At 41.9% G+C, this 17,895-nt stretch overlaps 4 protein-coding genes across 4 annotated transcripts; 3 read left to right on the top strand and 1 right to left on the bottom strand.

Annotated features, from left to right (window-relative positions):
- Positions 1-965: 965 nt before the first annotated feature.
- sytl1 (synaptotagmin-like 1) lies at positions 966-8,628 on the top strand. Its single transcript, XM_083925327.1, has 16 exons — positions 966-1,041; positions 1,429-1,528; positions 2,596-2,722; positions 3,805-3,956; positions 4,080-4,194; positions 4,280-4,337; positions 4,413-4,449; positions 4,540-4,580; positions 4,745-4,861; positions 4,990-5,156; positions 5,260-5,362; positions 5,597-5,758; positions 6,152-6,230; positions 6,400-6,499; positions 6,958-7,163; positions 8,290-8,628. The coding sequence occupies exons 3-16, from the start codon at positions 2,598-2,600 to the stop codon at positions 8,430-8,432; spliced, it is 1,605 nt and encodes a 534-aa protein (XP_083781453.1). The 5' UTR covers positions 966-1,041; positions 1,429-1,528; positions 2,596-2,597; the 3' UTR covers positions 8,433-8,628.
- A 1,598-nt stretch (positions 8,629-10,226) lies between these two features.
- LOC310956068 (uncharacterized protein) lies at positions 10,227-12,403 on the top strand. The gene is made up of 2 exons (XM_083926186.1): positions 10,227-10,418; positions 11,409-12,403. The coding sequence occupies exons 1-2, from the start codon at positions 10,244-10,246 to the stop codon at positions 12,272-12,274; spliced, it is 1,041 nt and encodes a 346-aa protein (XP_083782312.1). The 5' UTR covers positions 10,227-10,243; the 3' UTR covers positions 12,275-12,403.
- A 1,228-nt stretch (positions 12,404-13,631) lies between these two features.
- clxn (calaxin) lies at positions 13,632-15,422 on the top strand (the record flags this gene model as incomplete). The annotated part of the gene is made up of 6 exons (XM_083925024.1): positions 13,632-13,707; positions 13,871-14,026; positions 14,666-14,770; positions 14,876-15,027; positions 15,173-15,277; positions 15,372-15,422. The coding sequence occupies 6 exons, from the start codon at positions 13,632-13,634 to the stop codon at positions 15,420-15,422; spliced, it is 645 nt and encodes a 214-aa protein (XP_083781150.1).
- Positions 15,423-15,518: 96 nt separating this feature from the next.
- Positions 15,519-17,805, bottom strand: rbm48 (RNA binding motif protein 48; the record flags this gene model as incomplete). The annotated part of the gene is made up of 5 exons (XM_083925342.1): positions 15,519-15,643; positions 15,752-16,320; positions 16,692-16,837; positions 16,913-17,103; positions 17,677-17,805. The coding sequence occupies 5 exons, from the start codon at positions 17,803-17,805 to the stop codon at positions 15,581-15,583; spliced, it is 1,098 nt and encodes a 365-aa protein (XP_083781468.1). The 3' UTR covers positions 15,519-15,580.
- Between the last annotated feature and the right edge of the window lie 90 nt (positions 17,806-17,895).

Genomic DNA, 17,895 nt, shown 5'->3' with positions numbered 1-17,895 from the left:
TGAATAAACTATAACCACTTGTTTCTCTGTGTATGCCATGTCTGCTTTCTTGCATGCACATGAGGAGCTCAGTGACTGCTAATCACAGTATTTGTTGAGGGCATATTTGCCAATACCAAAAGAGCGAGTGAACCGATTGGGCTGTAATCTGGGTGCGACCAGAGACGCACTCCCAGTATGTGCAGATAAGAACAACCTATTAATCCTTACATACAGTATATGGGTGTTAGTAGGGATCCCAGCATGCATAAGGGACAGAGCGTTGACGGAGGCCGCAAGGGAGCAGTGTGGATGGTTGGATGGATGGATGAGCAAGACGCCAGGACCTACACAGGCTTGAATAAGCCCACACAAAAAAGGCTCCCATTTGAGCAGAACGTGGCTGTCATCCAAGTCTGTTGACAAAGGACAGAACTGAATACAGGTCTTTTCACTCTGAATGCACCCTCCCCCAACACACTGCTGCAAAACTTGAGGCAAGCGTCATGTGCTGCTGGCTATACTGTCTTTAAAACAAGCATAGGTCTGTCATGTTTGCGTATGTTATGTCTATGTATGTGTGCGTGTGTGTGGCCTACAGTAGAATAGGTGGAGCAGTAGCAGTGTATGGCCAAATGTGTGTTTAGCAGGTGTGGACAGCAACAAGAAAGTTACATCCAACCTCCACCCTGCCCATTTTGGTAAAACATCCGTGTATGAGAGAGAGAGAGAGAGAGAGAGAGAGAGAGAGAGAGAGAGAGAGAGAGAGAGAGAGAGAGAGAGAGAGAGAGAGAGAGAGCGCCATAACACACAGTCAAACAAACCGTATCAATCTGACGCACACACACACACACACACACTCACACACACACACACACGCACACACACACGCGCGTTGTATTTTCCGTTTGTTCCGCCTCACGCTCGCCTCCCAGCCGACTGTGCGGACTAACTTTGGAGGGCGTGTTCACTTCGTTTACTCTGCACACAGACCTCGACACACACCGCAATCTGGACAACTTTTCACCAAACGTTTCACAGATGGAAGTTCTCAAGTATAAGGTAACACAGCTTTGGTTTGGGTTTTACGTGTGTGTTTGTAGTTTTTGACGAGAGACTTTAACACTTGATCCAAAAGGGGAAAAGTGGCAACAGGTGTCCTCTCTCACGCGGTGTTCATGATTAAGAAAGTGCGGCATGGGCCTGTTTTTCCTGAAGGGAAACTTCATGTAAATAGTTATGACCAGAAAATACTTGACTCTTTAGATATGAAATATTAGCCATATAACGTGACGTTAAAAAGGAAATCAACTGTTACATTTTAGATGAGTATCCTACATTAATGCAAACCGTACAGGGATATTATTATAAGGAAAATGATTGGGCTTATATACTTTGTCATCTTCGACACACTCCACTCTAATATTGTTGTTTCTTGTGGTGGTTTAGGTCTCAGGTTGTGAAAGCTGATGTGCACTCGCATGACATCCTGTTTGCCAAACTCCTAATTCCAGGAGGGTCGCTTTGCGCATGCGTTACTAACTCAAAGGTAAACTATAGCCGAAAGGCAGTGGCCACGCACACAGACAAAACATATTAGGCTAGATAGTGGTGCAGCAGGTTAGTTAATTGCATACAGAATTTTAACATCACAGCCCCCATTGTCAAACCAGTTTATGACAGCTTAAATGATAAAAACAAACATTTATTTTAAAGTAATTTTAAAGGGATTATTATGTTTTGAAGTGGGGTTGTATGAGGTAGTCTACACAGTCAGTGTGTTACTTACAATAAATGGTGGTTGGCACGCTCCCTGTTTGGAGAAGGAGAGATAGGGCCTAGCATGGACGCTAAGAAATGTACTGCTTTGGACAGGGTAGCTAAACGTAATCTATATAAATTCAAATGTATGCTATATTTACAATATTTATACATCCACAACTTGCAACCAGATAGCTCGGTTTTAGTTTAAACGGGGAACTGAAGCTGTTATTGATGCTCTCATCAAAACCACCAGACTCCTCTGACAAAAACAGACATTTTAGTGACTCAGAACACAAGAGTTGCTGGTCTACTGCTGCCTCAATTGGTTCATTTGTTGTGGAGTTTTGTGCCTTTTGACAAGAGCATAGATTGTCTTCAACTGCCCCCATGTAAACTTAAAGAGGACCGACCGAAAGCTGTGAAAATATTCTAAATATAGCTCACACTTAAACTAATATTGTTTTTTAAGGTGTTCCTTTATTGCATGTTACTACTGTCCCCATCATCAGCAGTACATACCTTAGCTTCTGTGCCTCTCCTCTAACCTGCTTCTCCGAACTGGGGGTGTGCAGATCGCAATATGCTTTTTAGTTCAAATGTAATCAGAGATAAATAGTTGTTGGCTGTTTTTATTGGTAAAATATTATGGCAAAAAGAACAGAGTAACATATATACATAGAAGTCAGATAAGATGGACATGAAGGACAGACCTACAATAACAAAAAGCAGTTATGATGATGTTTGTGATGTGCATGCATGCATGTGTATGTTTGGATGTTTGCATGAGAGGCAGTGATATTTATCTGCTTATTAATCCTGTTTGTTTAAGGATTATTATTTTTTCTCTCTCAGGAATGGAAGAGGAGCAGGTTGACTCTTCTCTTGACTTGAGCCACCTGACAGATGATGAGCAGTCTTCCATCCTGCAGGTCTTACAGCGTGACTTGGATTTGCGTCGTTGCGACGAAGGACGTGTAAGGTCAGAGGTGACTGTTTGTCTTATTTAGGTGCCAGTTTTGTCTAGTGATTAATACAGACAGGGTACAGACAGACTTCTGATGAAGTCAAAGAACATGATAGGATGATAATGCCTTGATTATATTATGCAGTGCAAGCATCTGCATTCTTTGAATCTCCACACATTTAATCAGGGTTTACCTTTAATTCATCTCCTGTCTGTATGTTGTACTGTACGTTAGTTCACTGAGTGCAGGTTTGCTGTGTGACCATTTGTGGTAATATGAATCATGTAATCCAAATATCTGCTGAAATGATAAAGATTTTGATAAAGAGACTCTCTTCTATATGAGTCAGGGGCCTTAAATCAGATAACAAAGCATGCAGGACTCAACTTTAGGCCCTCATAATGTGGGATGATATTGTGTCGGAACAAACTTCCAATTAGAAAAATTTCCACAAATCAATTACTACACTGTGAACCTGCAGCTTTTGGGGGCTCATTTTGGGGGCTTTTTTGTGTCTGGGGTCCAGGTGCAACTGCCTGCCTTGCTTTGCTGATAATTCAGCCTTGCTTCAGTGGGGGAACTAAACAGTGAAATAGTTTCTGCCTATAGAGCGGAGCAGCTCTGAGAAATGTTATTGATCAATGGTCACCACCACATGGTCAGATGACCTCTGATCTCTGTCCAAAAGTCAAGCTGTTATCCCTTGTTTTTGATGATTGATTAATCTTTAAATCGAGGCTTCTGCTAACGACGTTTCAATATTTACTTTTTGTTTTGATAATTAAATCATTGTTTAGTCCATAAAACCTCAGAAAATAGGAAGCAATGCTCATCACAGTGTCCTAAAGCCCAAAGTAGAGAGCCAATCTTCACACCTGCGAAGCTCAAAGCAGTTTAAACAGCTAAGCTTAAACAATTAATCAGTTTTGAAAATGGACGACTAATCATTCCAGCTCTACCGTCTTTTTTTATTTTGAGTAAGTTGCATGACAGGAGTGACTGTTGTTTGTAATGTAATCTGATCAGCTGACTTAGCAGTTACTGTAGTAGGTCATGTGTGTTTGCTGATTAACGTGGCCACATTTAAACACTGCAGGGTCCTCCAGGAGACCCAGACAGATCCGACACGTTTACGTTTCCTGTCCGGAGAATGGTTCAGCGAGGAGTGCAGCAAACGCCATCACAGCCGGAGGTCGGGCAGCGAGATCGTCCACGCCACTATGCGCCACAGGAAGAACAAAAGCAGAGGTCAGATTTTTTTTTAGTTTTTTTTTTTAGTTTATGCAGTTTTACTATTACTTTACTATTACTACTTTACTTATTACTTTATCTTAAGGTTATATACTTCTGTTTTTGTTGCCATGGTAACAGATGTCCCCCTGATTGAACTGTTCAATGGAGAGAGAGAGGAATCCTCCCACAACAATAACGCCTCTCCTGAGGCAGAGAGAAGACTGAAGGGCAGCAAAGAAGAGGAGAGTGGAGGGTTAGTGAGGTCGCAGAAAAAAATAATTTCACTTTTGTAACATTGGTATGGGGCTGCAGTGTCCAATATCTTATTTGATTTTCAGGACTCAAGGGAGTTGGAAACCTGCACCCTCACCCAGAACAAAACGTTCCATAGCCCAGGTCTGTGTGTGTTTCTTTTTTTTCCATGCTTGAAAAACAATTCCTCTAAATATGAATAATCATCTTCAATTCCAGGGTCTCCAGCATAGAAATAGTTCCACATCGTCTAAAGGTACAGAAGTTTCTCTCTCAATGCTTCTTTAGCTCTCTAGCTGTCTCACAGTATTAGTATTAACTCATTCTCAACTCATTCTGCTCATAGAGTACGAAAGGAGAAGTAATGGCCACTCAGAGGAAATTGAGGTGAATTATTTAAATCTCTCAATCAATCACACATTTTACCTTTTTAATGGGAGGGTATAATAAAGTAGTTAAAGGAAAGGTAAGGAAAGGTCACCACTTAATAGATGATCAATGGCACTGCATAGGAAAATAACAGGTGTGCATGTGCATGCATCTGCTTCTAGGACGACTTTGATGGTCAAAATGGGGACACTGACTCTGTGAGCAGCTGCCTGACAGAGCCCGATCCAACTTCTCTGAAAACCAGCAGCTCCACCGGAAGCCTTCATTCAGGCTACACGGTACACACACACACACACACACACACACACACACACGCACACTTGATTAATTGGCTATCCAGCAACGCAAGATGACTCAGCTCCGGACAATGACGCCAGAGCCGATCTCTGTTCTGCATGTCTTATAGCTCAGTGGGAGCATGATGAGTCTATTCAGCTCAGGGGATTTTGGAGTGGTGGAGGTGAGGGGCCGTATCCAATTCTCATTGGTTTACGACACCCAGAAGGAGGAGCTGCAAGTCAAAGTGTACCGCTGCGAGGACATCGCTTCGGCGCGTAAGAATCGCTCTGACCCGTAAGTAGCAGTGCACGTGTGAATGTGCATCTTGAAGCAACGTTGCATACAAAATCAGCCAAAACATGTGCGTGCATTTTCTTTCTTAAACATTTATTTTCAGATATGTTAAAACCTATCTCTTGCCGGACAAGTCAAGTCACAGTAAGAAGAAAACAGCAGTGAAGAAGAAGACACTGAGCCCAGTCTATGATCAGACGCTTCGGGTGAGACACTCTCTCATTTACATATTACATAAAGTGACAGAAATCCCCATGTGTCCCTCAGCTCTCCTCCACGTGTTCTGCAACATGCACGGCAGTCACTTAAATCTCCAGTCTCGAAGATATACTATCAATAAATTAACAGATTTAAAGTTTGTAGCTTATGGTGGCAGAAAACATGGTCTGCTTTGTCCTGCCTAATGTTGCCTGCCTAATTCTGGTCTCCTCTTTTTATAGTATAAAATACGTATCGGAGAGCTGCGGAGCCGGACCTTGAACCTGTCTGTGTGGCACGCTGAGCCTCTAAGCAGGAATGTGTTCCTGGGGGAGGTGGAGGTGTCTCTAGGCCTCTGGGACTGGTCCTGCACACTGCCACTGTGGCAGGACCTGCAGCCACGGGTAAAGGAGAGACATGAAGGATGCATGCAAATACACAATTTTTCAGTCACATAAATTAGCATGCTAGTTTGAATACTTCTAGACAAATATTTACCAAAACAATATGATGTCTGCATAGCCATTTCTTTCGTTGTGTGTGTGTGTGTGTGTGTGTGTGTGTGTGTGTGTGTGCTGGAGATATACAGAGTACAGGGAGGAGGGTCCCTTATGTCTGGGAGAGCTGAAGGGAGAGGAAGACATGCTGTGAATTTTAACTAAGCTTTATGTAACCTTAATCTTTTCCTTCTTCCACACGTCTGCCTTCCTCCCCCTTGACTTTTCTTTCTCTTGCTTCCGGTGTCCTTTGCTCTGCCTTTAATCTTTTTCTCTTCACTGCTCCCACCCCTATCACAGGTTATTGTGACTCCAGACTCCATTACCAGTCGTGGGACCATCTTGCTCTCTATAAAGTTCATCCCAGACGGATTTGAGGGTGAGCAGAGCACACACATCACGGATGGAAGATATGTCTGACCTTAATAACATGTGTCTCATTCATTGTGTGCATGTGTGTGTGCGTGTGTGTGTGCGTGTGCGTGTGTGTTTGTGTGCGCGTGCGTGTGCGTGCGCGTGCGTGCGTGTGCGTGTGTGTGTGTGTGCAGGTGGTGGACTGCCACTGACGGGAGAGCTTCACATCTGGCTTCGGGAGGCTCAAGGTCTCCTGGCCAACAAGGGGGGCGCTGTAGACTCCTTTGTCAAATGGTGTGTCAGCTCTGCAACATGTTTCTCATCCGTTATTGATCCTGGCTGTTTTATTTGTAGAAAATTATTTGTGGACGAGATGATGAAAGCAGAATAAGTAACAATTCACCATAGCATAGCCAAATTTGTTATTTAAAGGTCCCATATTGTAAATATTAGGATTTACATGTCTTTTGTTTTAAAATTATAAATCAGGTCCAGGTGCTATATAAATACTTTGAAAGTATCAAAACACTCAATCCACAGAGAAATGCACGCAGCCTGTATTTGTATACTGTGCCTTTAAATGAGCCCTCAGGATTTTAAACACGTACTGTCCTGCATACTGCAGAAGCATAGCAAAAATGTTCATTTACGCACCTAATCTGTGTATACATACCCACAATATGAAAATAGAACTAAATCCTGGTTTGAATCTGAATGTAATTGTCTCATAATCATCATCTACACCCCACAAGCTACATACTCCCAGACGCCAGTCGGCAGAGTGGTCAGAAGACACGGGTGGTGAAGCGCTCCATCAGCCCTACCTACAATCACACCATGGTGTACGATGGCTTCCACTCTAGCGACCTGAAAGAGGCCTGCGCTGAGCTGACCGTCTGGCAGCGCGAAGGGTTAAAGCCGCATATCCTAGGAGGGATTCGTCTGAGCTGTGGAACTGGTGGGTGCCTCTACACTGAATCCATTGTTGCACACTCAAAATCACAGGGATGTGTTTTTTTAAAATGCAGATATTGATACTAATGTGTGTCTGGGTGTTTCGCTGGTTTTATTATAACCATACAAGACTGAATCTTTTAAGAGATTGGACATTTGTTGGGGCTTGTTTGTAGTTTCCGTGAAGACTTCTGTGACAGATGATATAATAAGGGAGCAGATAGGGGAAACAATCTTCCTATCTTTACCTTTAGTGATTGGGGACAGTATTTGTTCTCGTGTGCTGCAGTCCTCCTGAAGCCTGGTCTATGCGGAGGATCTTATCTTATCTCTAATCAAGTCACTCTCCGTTCCAGGCTATTGTTGCGGTGTGCTTTTTGAATTAACTCATTCATGTTTATCTTGAGCTATCTTATATAAGTCAGCGACTGGGGACTCAGTATGACAAAAGCTTTAAAAGGCGATGAATAAAGCGCGAGCATCTCCTTAAAATTAAGCTTTTTGTAGCTGTTAGTACAGTTTGAATGCTATCTCACGCCTTGACATTTCTTAGGCTTGTAGGAAGAAAGCAGTTCAGCTGTACAGAAGGTGCCATGGAAGGTGTGGTGACAGTATTTCCATCCAGTACTTCACATTGCCTTGCATTTTGTCCCGATGGCATTTCAGGCATTTCAGATGGTCTTGTCATCAGAGCAAGGTCATTTCTAGGTTACCAATGTGACCGTGCATTGCTAAATATCCACACATTGCTAAATGTTTGTGAGCAATGTGGAAAACAGTTCTGATTGAATATTCAGTTGCTGTGAAGTAGTTCTTGTTAGTGTTGTTTGTGGTCAAAGTTGTTGGGAACCACTGAGCAACAGCCTCTGTCTCACTGTGGGTTTCCTGAAGCAAGATGATGTCAGTAGAGTGGTGGGAAGTCGCAGCCTTGAGGTTTTGATGGTTGTAAACAGTCTTTCCACATAAAGTTGTAGTACGTGCTCTGGGAAGTGGTCAGTTTATGGGATTGTTTCCATGGCCTCGTTAAGAAAAGCATCATTCCTCGCTGCTAGGATTGCTGCGTGGATCTATGTGGTACCGTAATGTCTTCAACATAAATAATTAATAATTGTGTGTTTTTTTAATGGCAGGTCAGAGTTATGGGGAGGCTGTTAGCTGGATGGACTCCACTGAAGAGGAGGTCAATGTGTGGAACTCCTTGATCGAAAACCCAAGCCACTGGGTCGACGCAACACTATCAATCAGAACTAACCTCGCACACCGGTCCGACTGACTGAGATACACCATGCGCACAAGAAAACATTCAAATAATAGTTGGACTGAAAGCACATTTAACTAATTGTCTTAGTTACTGTCGTAATTTCTGTTTTTCATGCATACAAACTCACACTGACAGGAGTGAGGAGTCAGTAGTGGTGCAATATTGTGTATTAATGGCGTAGATCAGAAATACTAGTTTTTAAACCAAATCTATCTGCATTTCAAATGTTTTACTTATATTATTATATATAATATGTTTTTGGTTCAGTTTGTGTTTAATCTGACAAGTGTTGTAATCCGCTGTAGTGTATTAATTAAATATCAAACCTGAACTGACAAACCAGCGAGGGTTTTTCTTTACTTACTAAATTCAAATATTGCATAATATATTTAAGATATGAATAACCTTGTATTCATTTAACATTTTTTCCCACACCCATTAAACTCTGCGGAGCATGTCAGAAAAATATGCCTAATCACTTTCACCCTCAAAGAATATATATTCTGATTATTCAGACAATTGTAATTATTAGATGTGTGTTCATCTGTTCCCTCTGATGATGGATTGGTGGATGACTGCCCCCTTGTGGTCAGAGTTTAAACTTATTCTATATACTTTTCTGGCAAATAACAGAGGGGGCTTGAAGATTTAGGCCAAAAGCACAAGAAGAGAGGATTACGTCCTGTAATCATTCTGTAAAAGTCCAAAACAAACTGTTCTACATATCGATCCTCCCGTTTATCATCAACAGGCAGTAAGTATTTATTTATCATATGAGTCAGAACTGTCCAGCAGATGATGATCTTAACATTCCTGCTTTAAGCTGGAATGAGAATGGAAGTGGAGTCTTTTGAAAATAAAGTCTCTTCTACATGAATCTCTATAAATGACGAGTGAGTGAGTGAGTGAGTGAGTGAGTGAGTGAGTGAGTGAGTGAGTGAGTGAGTGAGTGAGTGAGTGAGTGAGTGAGTGAGTGAGTGAGTGAGTGAGTGAGTGAGTGAGTGAGTGAGTGAGTGAGTGAGTGAGTGAGTGAGTGAGTGAGTGAGTGAGTGAGTGAGTGAGTGAGTGAGTGAGTGAGTGAGTGAGTGCGAACACAGAGGAGGTTTTGGTGTTTATATGTTTTTCTGAGGCCGGACTTTGTCACAGCAACTATGCAAGATACAGTCACAAAAGTTTACAGGTGTTAGTTGAGATCAAAATAAAGGTTTGTTCAAAGATGGGTGTGGTCCACGCAAGACCAGAAGTAGAAGGGCAGAAGGTAGGAACGGGGCCACTGCCTCCCAACTTTACACCCCTGGCCCAATTTGGCACAGTTGGTGTGAGTCCAAAATTGTGTCTAGATTTCCCTAGATCTGTATACATGAACACTAAGAGCCTCGAGGGAAATAATTATTAAGGGCCCATATTGACTCCAAAGGGTCCCATCAGTGTCCCTGATAACGGCTCACTCTTAAGTGTATTTCTAATTTGATTATTTAAATGTTACTTACCATGGTTATCAGAATACTGCAAATTAAGTGACAATGAGTCTTCGACTTGTAGTTGCTTACTTTGCCTACTCACTTATATGCATATCTCTTGTAGGATTACATAATCAATAATCATTTAGATCCCATATTTTCTGTGAAGTGAACTGTAAAGTCTATAGTCTGCAAGAACAAATGAAACATGCGTTTGGCAGATCCGTCTGGTTTCTAGGCTAGTGGAGTAGTACTTTTATTTTGAAGTTCGTAGCCGGATGTCGTCAGTCATATTTCTGTGTAGCTTGACGCGCAGACACCGATGGACTGTGCTGTGTAGGTGAGGGCTGACAGCTGGTCAAAATGTCCCAGATGCAGCTGCTGAGGCTGTTCATCAGTGAGCGGTTGAGCGTGGCCGCCGAGGAGATCTTCGCTGCGGTGCAGAGGACCATGACAGAGCACGAGGAGGAAGCTGATCGCTCAGACCAGGACGGTGACCAATATGCGCTCAAACAGGAAGTGCATTTACACAGTGGAGGTTTGTTTTGTTTTCTATCTTTTGTCACGTCCCAAAGCAGTCTTAAAGGTCTGTTCACAGGTACAAATAAGTGAAAAGTGCCGTTGAACTATATTACCTTCCACTGACGGGTGTCCCGTTTTCCAACAGCGAGAGTTGGTTAAATAACTGATCCTGTATAATACAATAAAGTTCAACAGCACCACAAACTACATCCTCCAAAATGATTAGAACGTTAAGTCAACACCTAAAACGGTTTCAACAAGAGCTGAACATTATAACTATTATGAAGATAGGTCGGTTTTAGCGAGGTGTGTATAATAAACTGGAAACCGAGTGTATCCCAACACGGTTTGAGTGTAATGGTAAATCAGTGGAATAGTTCATTTTAGGTCACCTGAACACCCACCTAAAAATATTAATTTAAAGAAATATGAAAGTATAGACCTTAGAAGTGGATCTTTCTTTCATACAAATCAAATCAATTCATTTTCATTTATAGTGCCAAATCACAACAAAAGTTATCTCAAGACACTTTACATATAAAGTAGGTCTAGACCACACTCCAGTGACATCTTCGTCCTTGTGAGAGGTTAAATACCTGGATCTCCACACCAGTTAGTTGGACCAGTCCCAGCCTGGTCAGATGCGTACATGAACTGATGAAGCCTCTTCGATGAGAGGTGAAACGTCTTCCTAGACAAATAACCAAGTCCAGTTGCTTTTGACTGAAATTTCTTTGGGGATAACGATGACCTGGACAAATGAGAACATTCACAGGCACAGTCTGACTTATTTATGATTTACACAGTTCTAATAATTCCTCCATGAGTAGTAGCAAGTCACATTATCTATAATAATAATAATATACAGTATTTATCCAGCAATCTTGTGCACATAGTGGCAACCAGACAGGATAATAAAATGCAGGAATTAAGAAAAACTCTAATTCACGGATAAAATGTGGCAAATTGAATTTGAGACCATTTTCTCACTTTTTCCTCTTAACAGACATGTCCAGGGTCTTTGTCTGCACACATGAGCAGAAACACTTTGGGCAGGACTGGAGTCCTGAGAGCTGCCACAACAACCCTATTGTGGGCCAGGAGGACCATGGCCTGCTGGTCCCCGAGCCTCCAGCAATCAAACAGGAACACCCATGGAGCAGTCCGGAGGGACCACAGCTGCCAGATATGGAGGCCTGTGATACCAGCACTTTGAAGTTGACACCCACCTGTTGCATTTATTCGGACATGGCTGAATTACAAACTCAGGACGAAGGAAATGAAGACAGAAAGCCTGTACCTAACACCTCAGCTGACCACAGAAAAGTTGAGGGAAGTGATCAGTCAAGCAGCAAATGTTGGACTTTTTTGCGAGATTGTTCTGTAACTCTGAATAACGCTGGGCCTGAGTTGGGTTTCGCAACACTGACAGGCTGCAGGGGACGGAGAAACCAGCTGACTAAAAGTTGTGAACCACACAGTCCAACTCAACCAAACATAGTGACAAAGAGAAGAAGCAAATCCTACTGCTGTCGTTTCTGTGGGAAAGAATTCAGCCACAGCGCACATCTGGCCACACACACGCAAACCCACACCGGTGAGAAACTGTTCATATGTGAGGTGTGTGGTAAAGAGTTTCGACATGGCAACAGTGTGACGGTGCACATGAGGATTCACACGGAGGAGAAGCCGTACCCTTGCAGGATTTGTGGGAAAGAGTTCCGCCACGTGGGCAACTTGAATGTACATATGAGAATCCATACGGGAGAGAAACCCTACGCCTGCACAGTGTGCGGGAAGAAGTTCAGTCGAAATAATTTAATGACAAAACACATGGCTGTACACACAGGCGAAATGAGATTAAGCATGTAGGGTGTGTTAGGAAGAGGTTCAGTGGGCATGACTTCATGAGAGTTGAGTGCTGCTGTGATGGGATATCCAGTTTTCTGCAGGACAAAAGGCAAATCTGCCCTTGTTGTATAAAATTGTAATATAAAATGTAATGGGAAATGAGCATGCTGGGTTAGAATTAAAAGCCATGATCCGTTTTAATACATTTTATGGTAAACTTATCATTGTAAATGGATTATAATTTTAAACATCAAATGATCTTTCTATATGTAGGTTCCTGTAGCTAGATGTAACCGATCCGACCTAGTTAATAAACTTTTAACCTTGAGTAATGTCTGACTTTTCATTTACATATTAGGGTAATCTGGAACCTGCGACACCCCCCCCCCCCCCAAAAAAAAAACCTTCAACATTTAAATATAAAAACACAAATAAGCTCATTCAGCCTATTTTATATATTCATTTCAAAATTGCGCTATTTTCTCTTTGTGAAGCCACCAGAGAAAACAAATAATAATAAATGAGATCTGCTAAGTAAATAAACTCTTAACCAATACAAGAGATTTTTCTGCGTTATTTACAGGGCTCATACACATTTTGGCAAATTGGATTTCCATTACTTTTCTGTGACTTTAGGCCAAATTTTCACGACCAAAGTAACATTCATTGAAGTTTTGTTAAAATCTCATTCAAGACAGCCAGATGTGCTGGGAAGGCAGGGAACTGCTTGGAGCATAAGGCCAATAGGGGGCCCCCGAGGACTGACAAACTTTAAAATACAGAAGTGACATTGCGCAGTTTGCAGTGACAGTAGGAGAGCTGACCTCTCTAAGGTTGCCCCACATGACTCCACCCACTCCTGTTGCAAGTTTTATTGTTTGTTTTGCAACATCCAATGCCAATGATGTAAGGATTCAGTTAAAACAAACCTATAAAGGTGATGAACACTGGTTTGAGGGGCCCCCTGTGGATTTTTGCCTAGGGCCCCAACAGACTCTAGAATAGCCTCTGCAGACAGCTAGAGTCAGACACTGACAGTGTAACTAATATTTATCCTAATGGGGAATGAGTGTGGCCTCTGTATTCAACATGCATTGTCTTCCTGTTGTCCCTTAAAAAATAAATTAAACCAATTCCCATGACTTTTCCAAAACTTTTTGGATTTGATTATTATAAACTATCTTTCCAGGACTGAAAAAAGATTTTTCCAGGTTTCCCATGACTGTAGGACCCGGTAGGAACCGTGAGTAGGAACTCTGTATCTAAGCGCCGCTGCTCGAGTGTTGTACCGCGCGGTTGCCGGGGCGACGGCATGTCAACATCGCCCCTGTTGGAGGTTTTTAGTTGTTCCTGTCCGGCGGCGTGCCACCCTTTAAACATGTCAGAAATGTCTGCTATGAACAGGAAGTTGATACAAACTCTCGCTGAAACTATCTCAAAGCAAGTGGAGCACTGTGAGTATTCCGTTTCAACTGGTTTGGGCATTAGTCTATGCTTTATTTTCTGCGTTTCGTGTGTTTTTTAATTAACCGTACCAGCTACCAAGCAATAAAACAAAATGTCGCACAGTTAATATAATATAATGTGAAATGTCGGCCACTATTTCAATGATCCCAGTCAATAAAACAGAGGTGGAGTGCCTTATCCGAGAGTTTAACGCGCTTCTGGGGGAGCCGGTCCCCGGGAGAGCAGTTACCGGCCTGGACAGAGGGAGGTTCAGGAGCATACTGCACAACATCTTCGGGATGACCGACGACATGATCATGGATGGAGGTAATCTGACTATTTCAGGTCAGAGAGTGCGGGATGACTAAACTAATGTTTTATATTTGGGTAACCAGCAGTAAGTTTGAATGCATTGTTGTGATTTTGTTTGGTAACCTATGTTCTTAATGTTACTGATTACGGGGTTCCTACACCTTTTCCAAAATCAAATTCAAGCAAATTTTTTAAGCATTTTCGTACATTTTCATGCTTTATCAGCACCTCACAGCTATGATAAACTACACATTTGTATGCAGTACAGTACCCCGTATTCAGTACACTTTTTTTTGCACTTGCCCATCACATTAAATAAGATGTTATTGTCCTATAAACAACCGACATGGTGTTTTGAGACAGCTTTCTACAGAAGGATGACAAATGAAAGGAAAACTAACTCCACTAACAGATAAGACAGAAATATAACCACCAACTATATCTGTTATAGTCAGAAGTCACTTTTCATGCAATAATCTCAGAAAAATGTTGTCAAATATGGAGATCTTCTTCTGCTCTCTATCATATACACCATCCCATATAACATACATTTCAAACACTTTATTCAAAATTCACGCACTTTTCCAGCCTTGAAAACGCCACACAAGGATTTCCATCACCCGTACTAACCCTGTGATTATCTGTCCCCCCCAGTCTTCAGGACATTCGACAAAGACAACGACAGCTTCGTCAATATGAAAGAATGGATTGAGGGACTGTCTGTTTTCCTTAGAGGGACCTTGGATGAAAAAATCAAATGTAAGCTCTCAATCTAAGGTGGTCAGACAAAAAAAATAGAAATCTAAGTTGCCAGCTATAACTTGCAGGTTATAACTCTGGTTATACCCCCCCTGCATCGCTCAGACTGCTTTCATGTGTATGACTTGAATGGCGACAACTACGTCTCCAGAGAGGAGATGTTTCACATGCTGAAGAACAGTCTCATCAGACAGCCCACAGAGGAGGACCCCGATGAAGGAATCAAAGACCTGGTGGAGATCACACTCAAGAAGATGGTGAGGGGATGATGCTGCTGGACAGTTCTCTATACCTTGATTTACCTCTGCTTAAATGTCACTTTTTTGTTGTAAAAACATTCTCCGATCTGTACATATCTCACTAATTCATGGACACAACTAGCTATGTTGTTTATTTTTGTAGGACCATGACCACGATGGCAGACTATCTTTCACTGACTTTGAAAAGGCAGTGAGAGAGGAGAATCTATTACTCGAAGCTTTTGGAACCTGCCTCCCTGACACCACGGTAATCACAACTCAAAGGCTGTTGAAAAACTGTAGCTAACTTAAGTTTCTAAGTCAGAAATTCTTAGTCTTACACAATTTTTTTCCTCCCCCAGAGTATTGAGACATTTGAGCAGCATGTATTTCAGGAACAACTGGAACAATGAAGATATCTAATTCATGTGCATTTCCAGAACTGCTGTCTTTAATAAAAATGTTTGTAGCCATTTGCAATGTGGTGTAAAATGTGTAAATAAAAACAAGCTGCCATGAAACGGTTCAGTCATTTTCCAAAGCAGTAGCAGTACAGTAGCGGCTCACTCGATCATATTCGACGCCGTGGTTTAATCTTTTTCTCCACTGGCTTGAGGTCAGGAACTGATTCCACCTGAGAATGAAGACAACTGATTTTAGTGACATGAATGAAGACATTAAAGCTATGGTGAATCTTTGGTTTTATTCGGAATTTCTATCAAAGGATTAGATTATAGGATACCTGTTTCATTGCGTTCCTGATCAGGTTTACAGTTGTGTTCAATGACGCATCCTCCATGTCCAGTTTAGAAGGTTCTGGTAGCTTTGGTCCGATAAGTGGCTCATTGTTTCTAATAACATCAGTCAGTGAGTGCTCCGCAGCCTCTTCCTTCTTGCGTTTCATGTTCTCTAAGTGTTTGGTCCTTGGGACAAATCTGACTGCCGCGGAAGAAGACGACGACTGATTTAAGGTCAGTGTTTGTTCTGTGTCTCTGTCTGAAGAGTTTTGGAGCTTGGAGCTTGGACTTTTTTCTTGCTGCTGTTTTGTGTCAATGACGGCGTTATGTAATGTCCCCATTTTGTCCTCAGTCGGTTTAGGTCCATGTTGATTTTTATTCCTGTAGTAATGATATTCCTGGGGAGGAAATGGCAGTAGAGGAAAGCCTGAATAATGGCTGGTGTTTGTAGTCTTCCTCTTCCTATCATTGTCGGAGGTTTTATCATGTCTGGTGGTGACCGTCTCTGATGTGGTGGTTGCGTTCGATGACGTGGGCTCCTTGTTTACGGTCTCCTTCTGTTCCCTATCTCTTGCTTTGTAACGATATTAGAGAAAAAAAACATAGGATCAACAAATGGTTCATGGTTGTCGTTCCAACTACAAAGATAAAATGAAACATCTAAAGCATTAAAAAAAAACTTGAGCGCAATAAAAGATCTGAGTTATTTCAAATAAAATTGAATTAAAAGTAGGACATACAATATACATATAGAATTTATTCAGAACATTACAACGTAAATCAAAATGTTACGTTCAAAAAAGAGCTTGAAGAAGCACGTTATCTACTCCAACCCCTATTCTATAGTAATCTAATCAATTACATGTACACATTTTCTACCTATATCACATATAATTTTATTTGTGTTTTCTTTATGAGTAGTCTAGATTGGATGTTAAAGAATACCTTTATTCTGAACAGTCCTGATTACATATCTCCTCCTGTCCAGCAGCTTCAGCCTGGTGTCTTCCACAGTCTCATATTCTGGGACGTAGCACACATGCAGCACACCACCATAAAAACTCTTCTCATCCATGTGTCGTTTGGCTGCCCTGAAAGTTTAAAGCAAAATTATTTAGCAAGTCCATTCAACTTTGTCTAATGGACAAGGTGTATACTCCCTATACCTAGCGCTGGTGAGTCTCTGGAACTTGACAAGGTAGACCTCTGTGAACTCCTCAGCAGGGTACTCGTCCAGGGGTCTGTACTCCTCCACAGCTCCGTACAGAGCACACAGCTGGATCAGCTCTGTCATCACTCCAATGGCTGGAACCCCTTGAACCATGAGGTAACGCGACTCTAAATTGATGGTGTAGACCTGATGATGCACAAGACAAATATGACACATGCTCTGCAATGTGTTGCCAACACTACATTATTTGTATTGTCTTATGCAGAGATCTTCAACAAGGGGTCATCAGAGTTAGTGCAGGGGGTGTGAAAAAAATAAAGACATTTACACAACCTTGACGACAGGGTTAAAGTAGCCATGCACAGATAAAACTGAGCTGATTCAATGTGCCTTGCAAATGTTTGTTTAACATAAACATGATAAGCTTGTGAATGTTCTCATAAACATAAACATATGATGTATACTTATATGAATTTGTCAAAAAACATAACAGTAGTATCTCAGTATTGTATGCACCATAAACAGCTCTGTGTATAGGCTTTAGGCCACCCTTACCGAATTTATTATGCACAATTTTTGTTTTAGGGGGTCCCTGCTTCGTCTCTCTGTCAGCTAAGGGGTCAGTTGCCGAAAAAACGTCTCGAAAAGATCTCTGGTCTAACGATATTATGAGTTTATTTACCCTCTAGCTAGGAGTCGAGGTGTCTCATAGCTTATGAAATATTACGTTTTTCTTACTTATATGTAGCATTTTCGTACCTTAACGGCCCTGGATTTCCTCCCATCTCTATATTTGGGTCGAGAAATGCATATTTTCCGCTGTTCGTGGTGTTTATAAACATCTGGGACGCCCCAACACCCTGAACTGTTGTTACCAGGTGCCGCCATGTTTCTGGAGATACTTTCCGGTTAACACACACTTCGAAATAAAAGCTCAACATCTCTCGAATACGCGGGCGTCGATTGCGTGCCCGTCTG

This window comes from Echiichthys vipera (assembly GCF_963691815.1).
Source record: "Echiichthys vipera genome assembly, chromosome: 13".
NCBI classification, from domain to species: Eukaryota; Metazoa; Chordata; class Actinopteri; order Perciformes; family Trachinidae; genus Echiichthys; species Echiichthys vipera.
This window is presented reverse-complemented; position numbering and strand designations above follow the sequence as displayed.

Bases quoted from the DNA above. Each gene is read 5' to 3' on its own strand.
- LOC310956068 (XM_083926186.1), top strand. From the start codon at position 10,244: ATGTCCCAGATGCAGCTGCTGAGGCTGTTCATCAGTGAGCGGTTGAGC. The intron at 10,419-11,408 runs GTTTGTTTTGTT...TCCTCTTAACAG, and splicing joins AGTGCATTTACACAGTGGAG to ACATGTCCAGGGTCTTTGTC.
- sytl1 (XM_083925327.1), top strand. From the start codon at position 2,598: ATGGAAGAGGAGCAGGTTGACTCTTCTCTTGACTTGAGCCACCTGACA. The intron at 5,759-6,151 runs GTAAAGGAGAGA...CCCCTATCACAG, and splicing joins GGCAGGACCTGCAGCCACGG to GTTATTGTGACTCCAGACTC. The intron at 7,164-8,289 runs GTGGGTGCCTCT...TTTTAATGGCAG, and splicing joins TCGTCTGAGCTGTGGAACTG to GTCAGAGTTATGGGGAGGCT.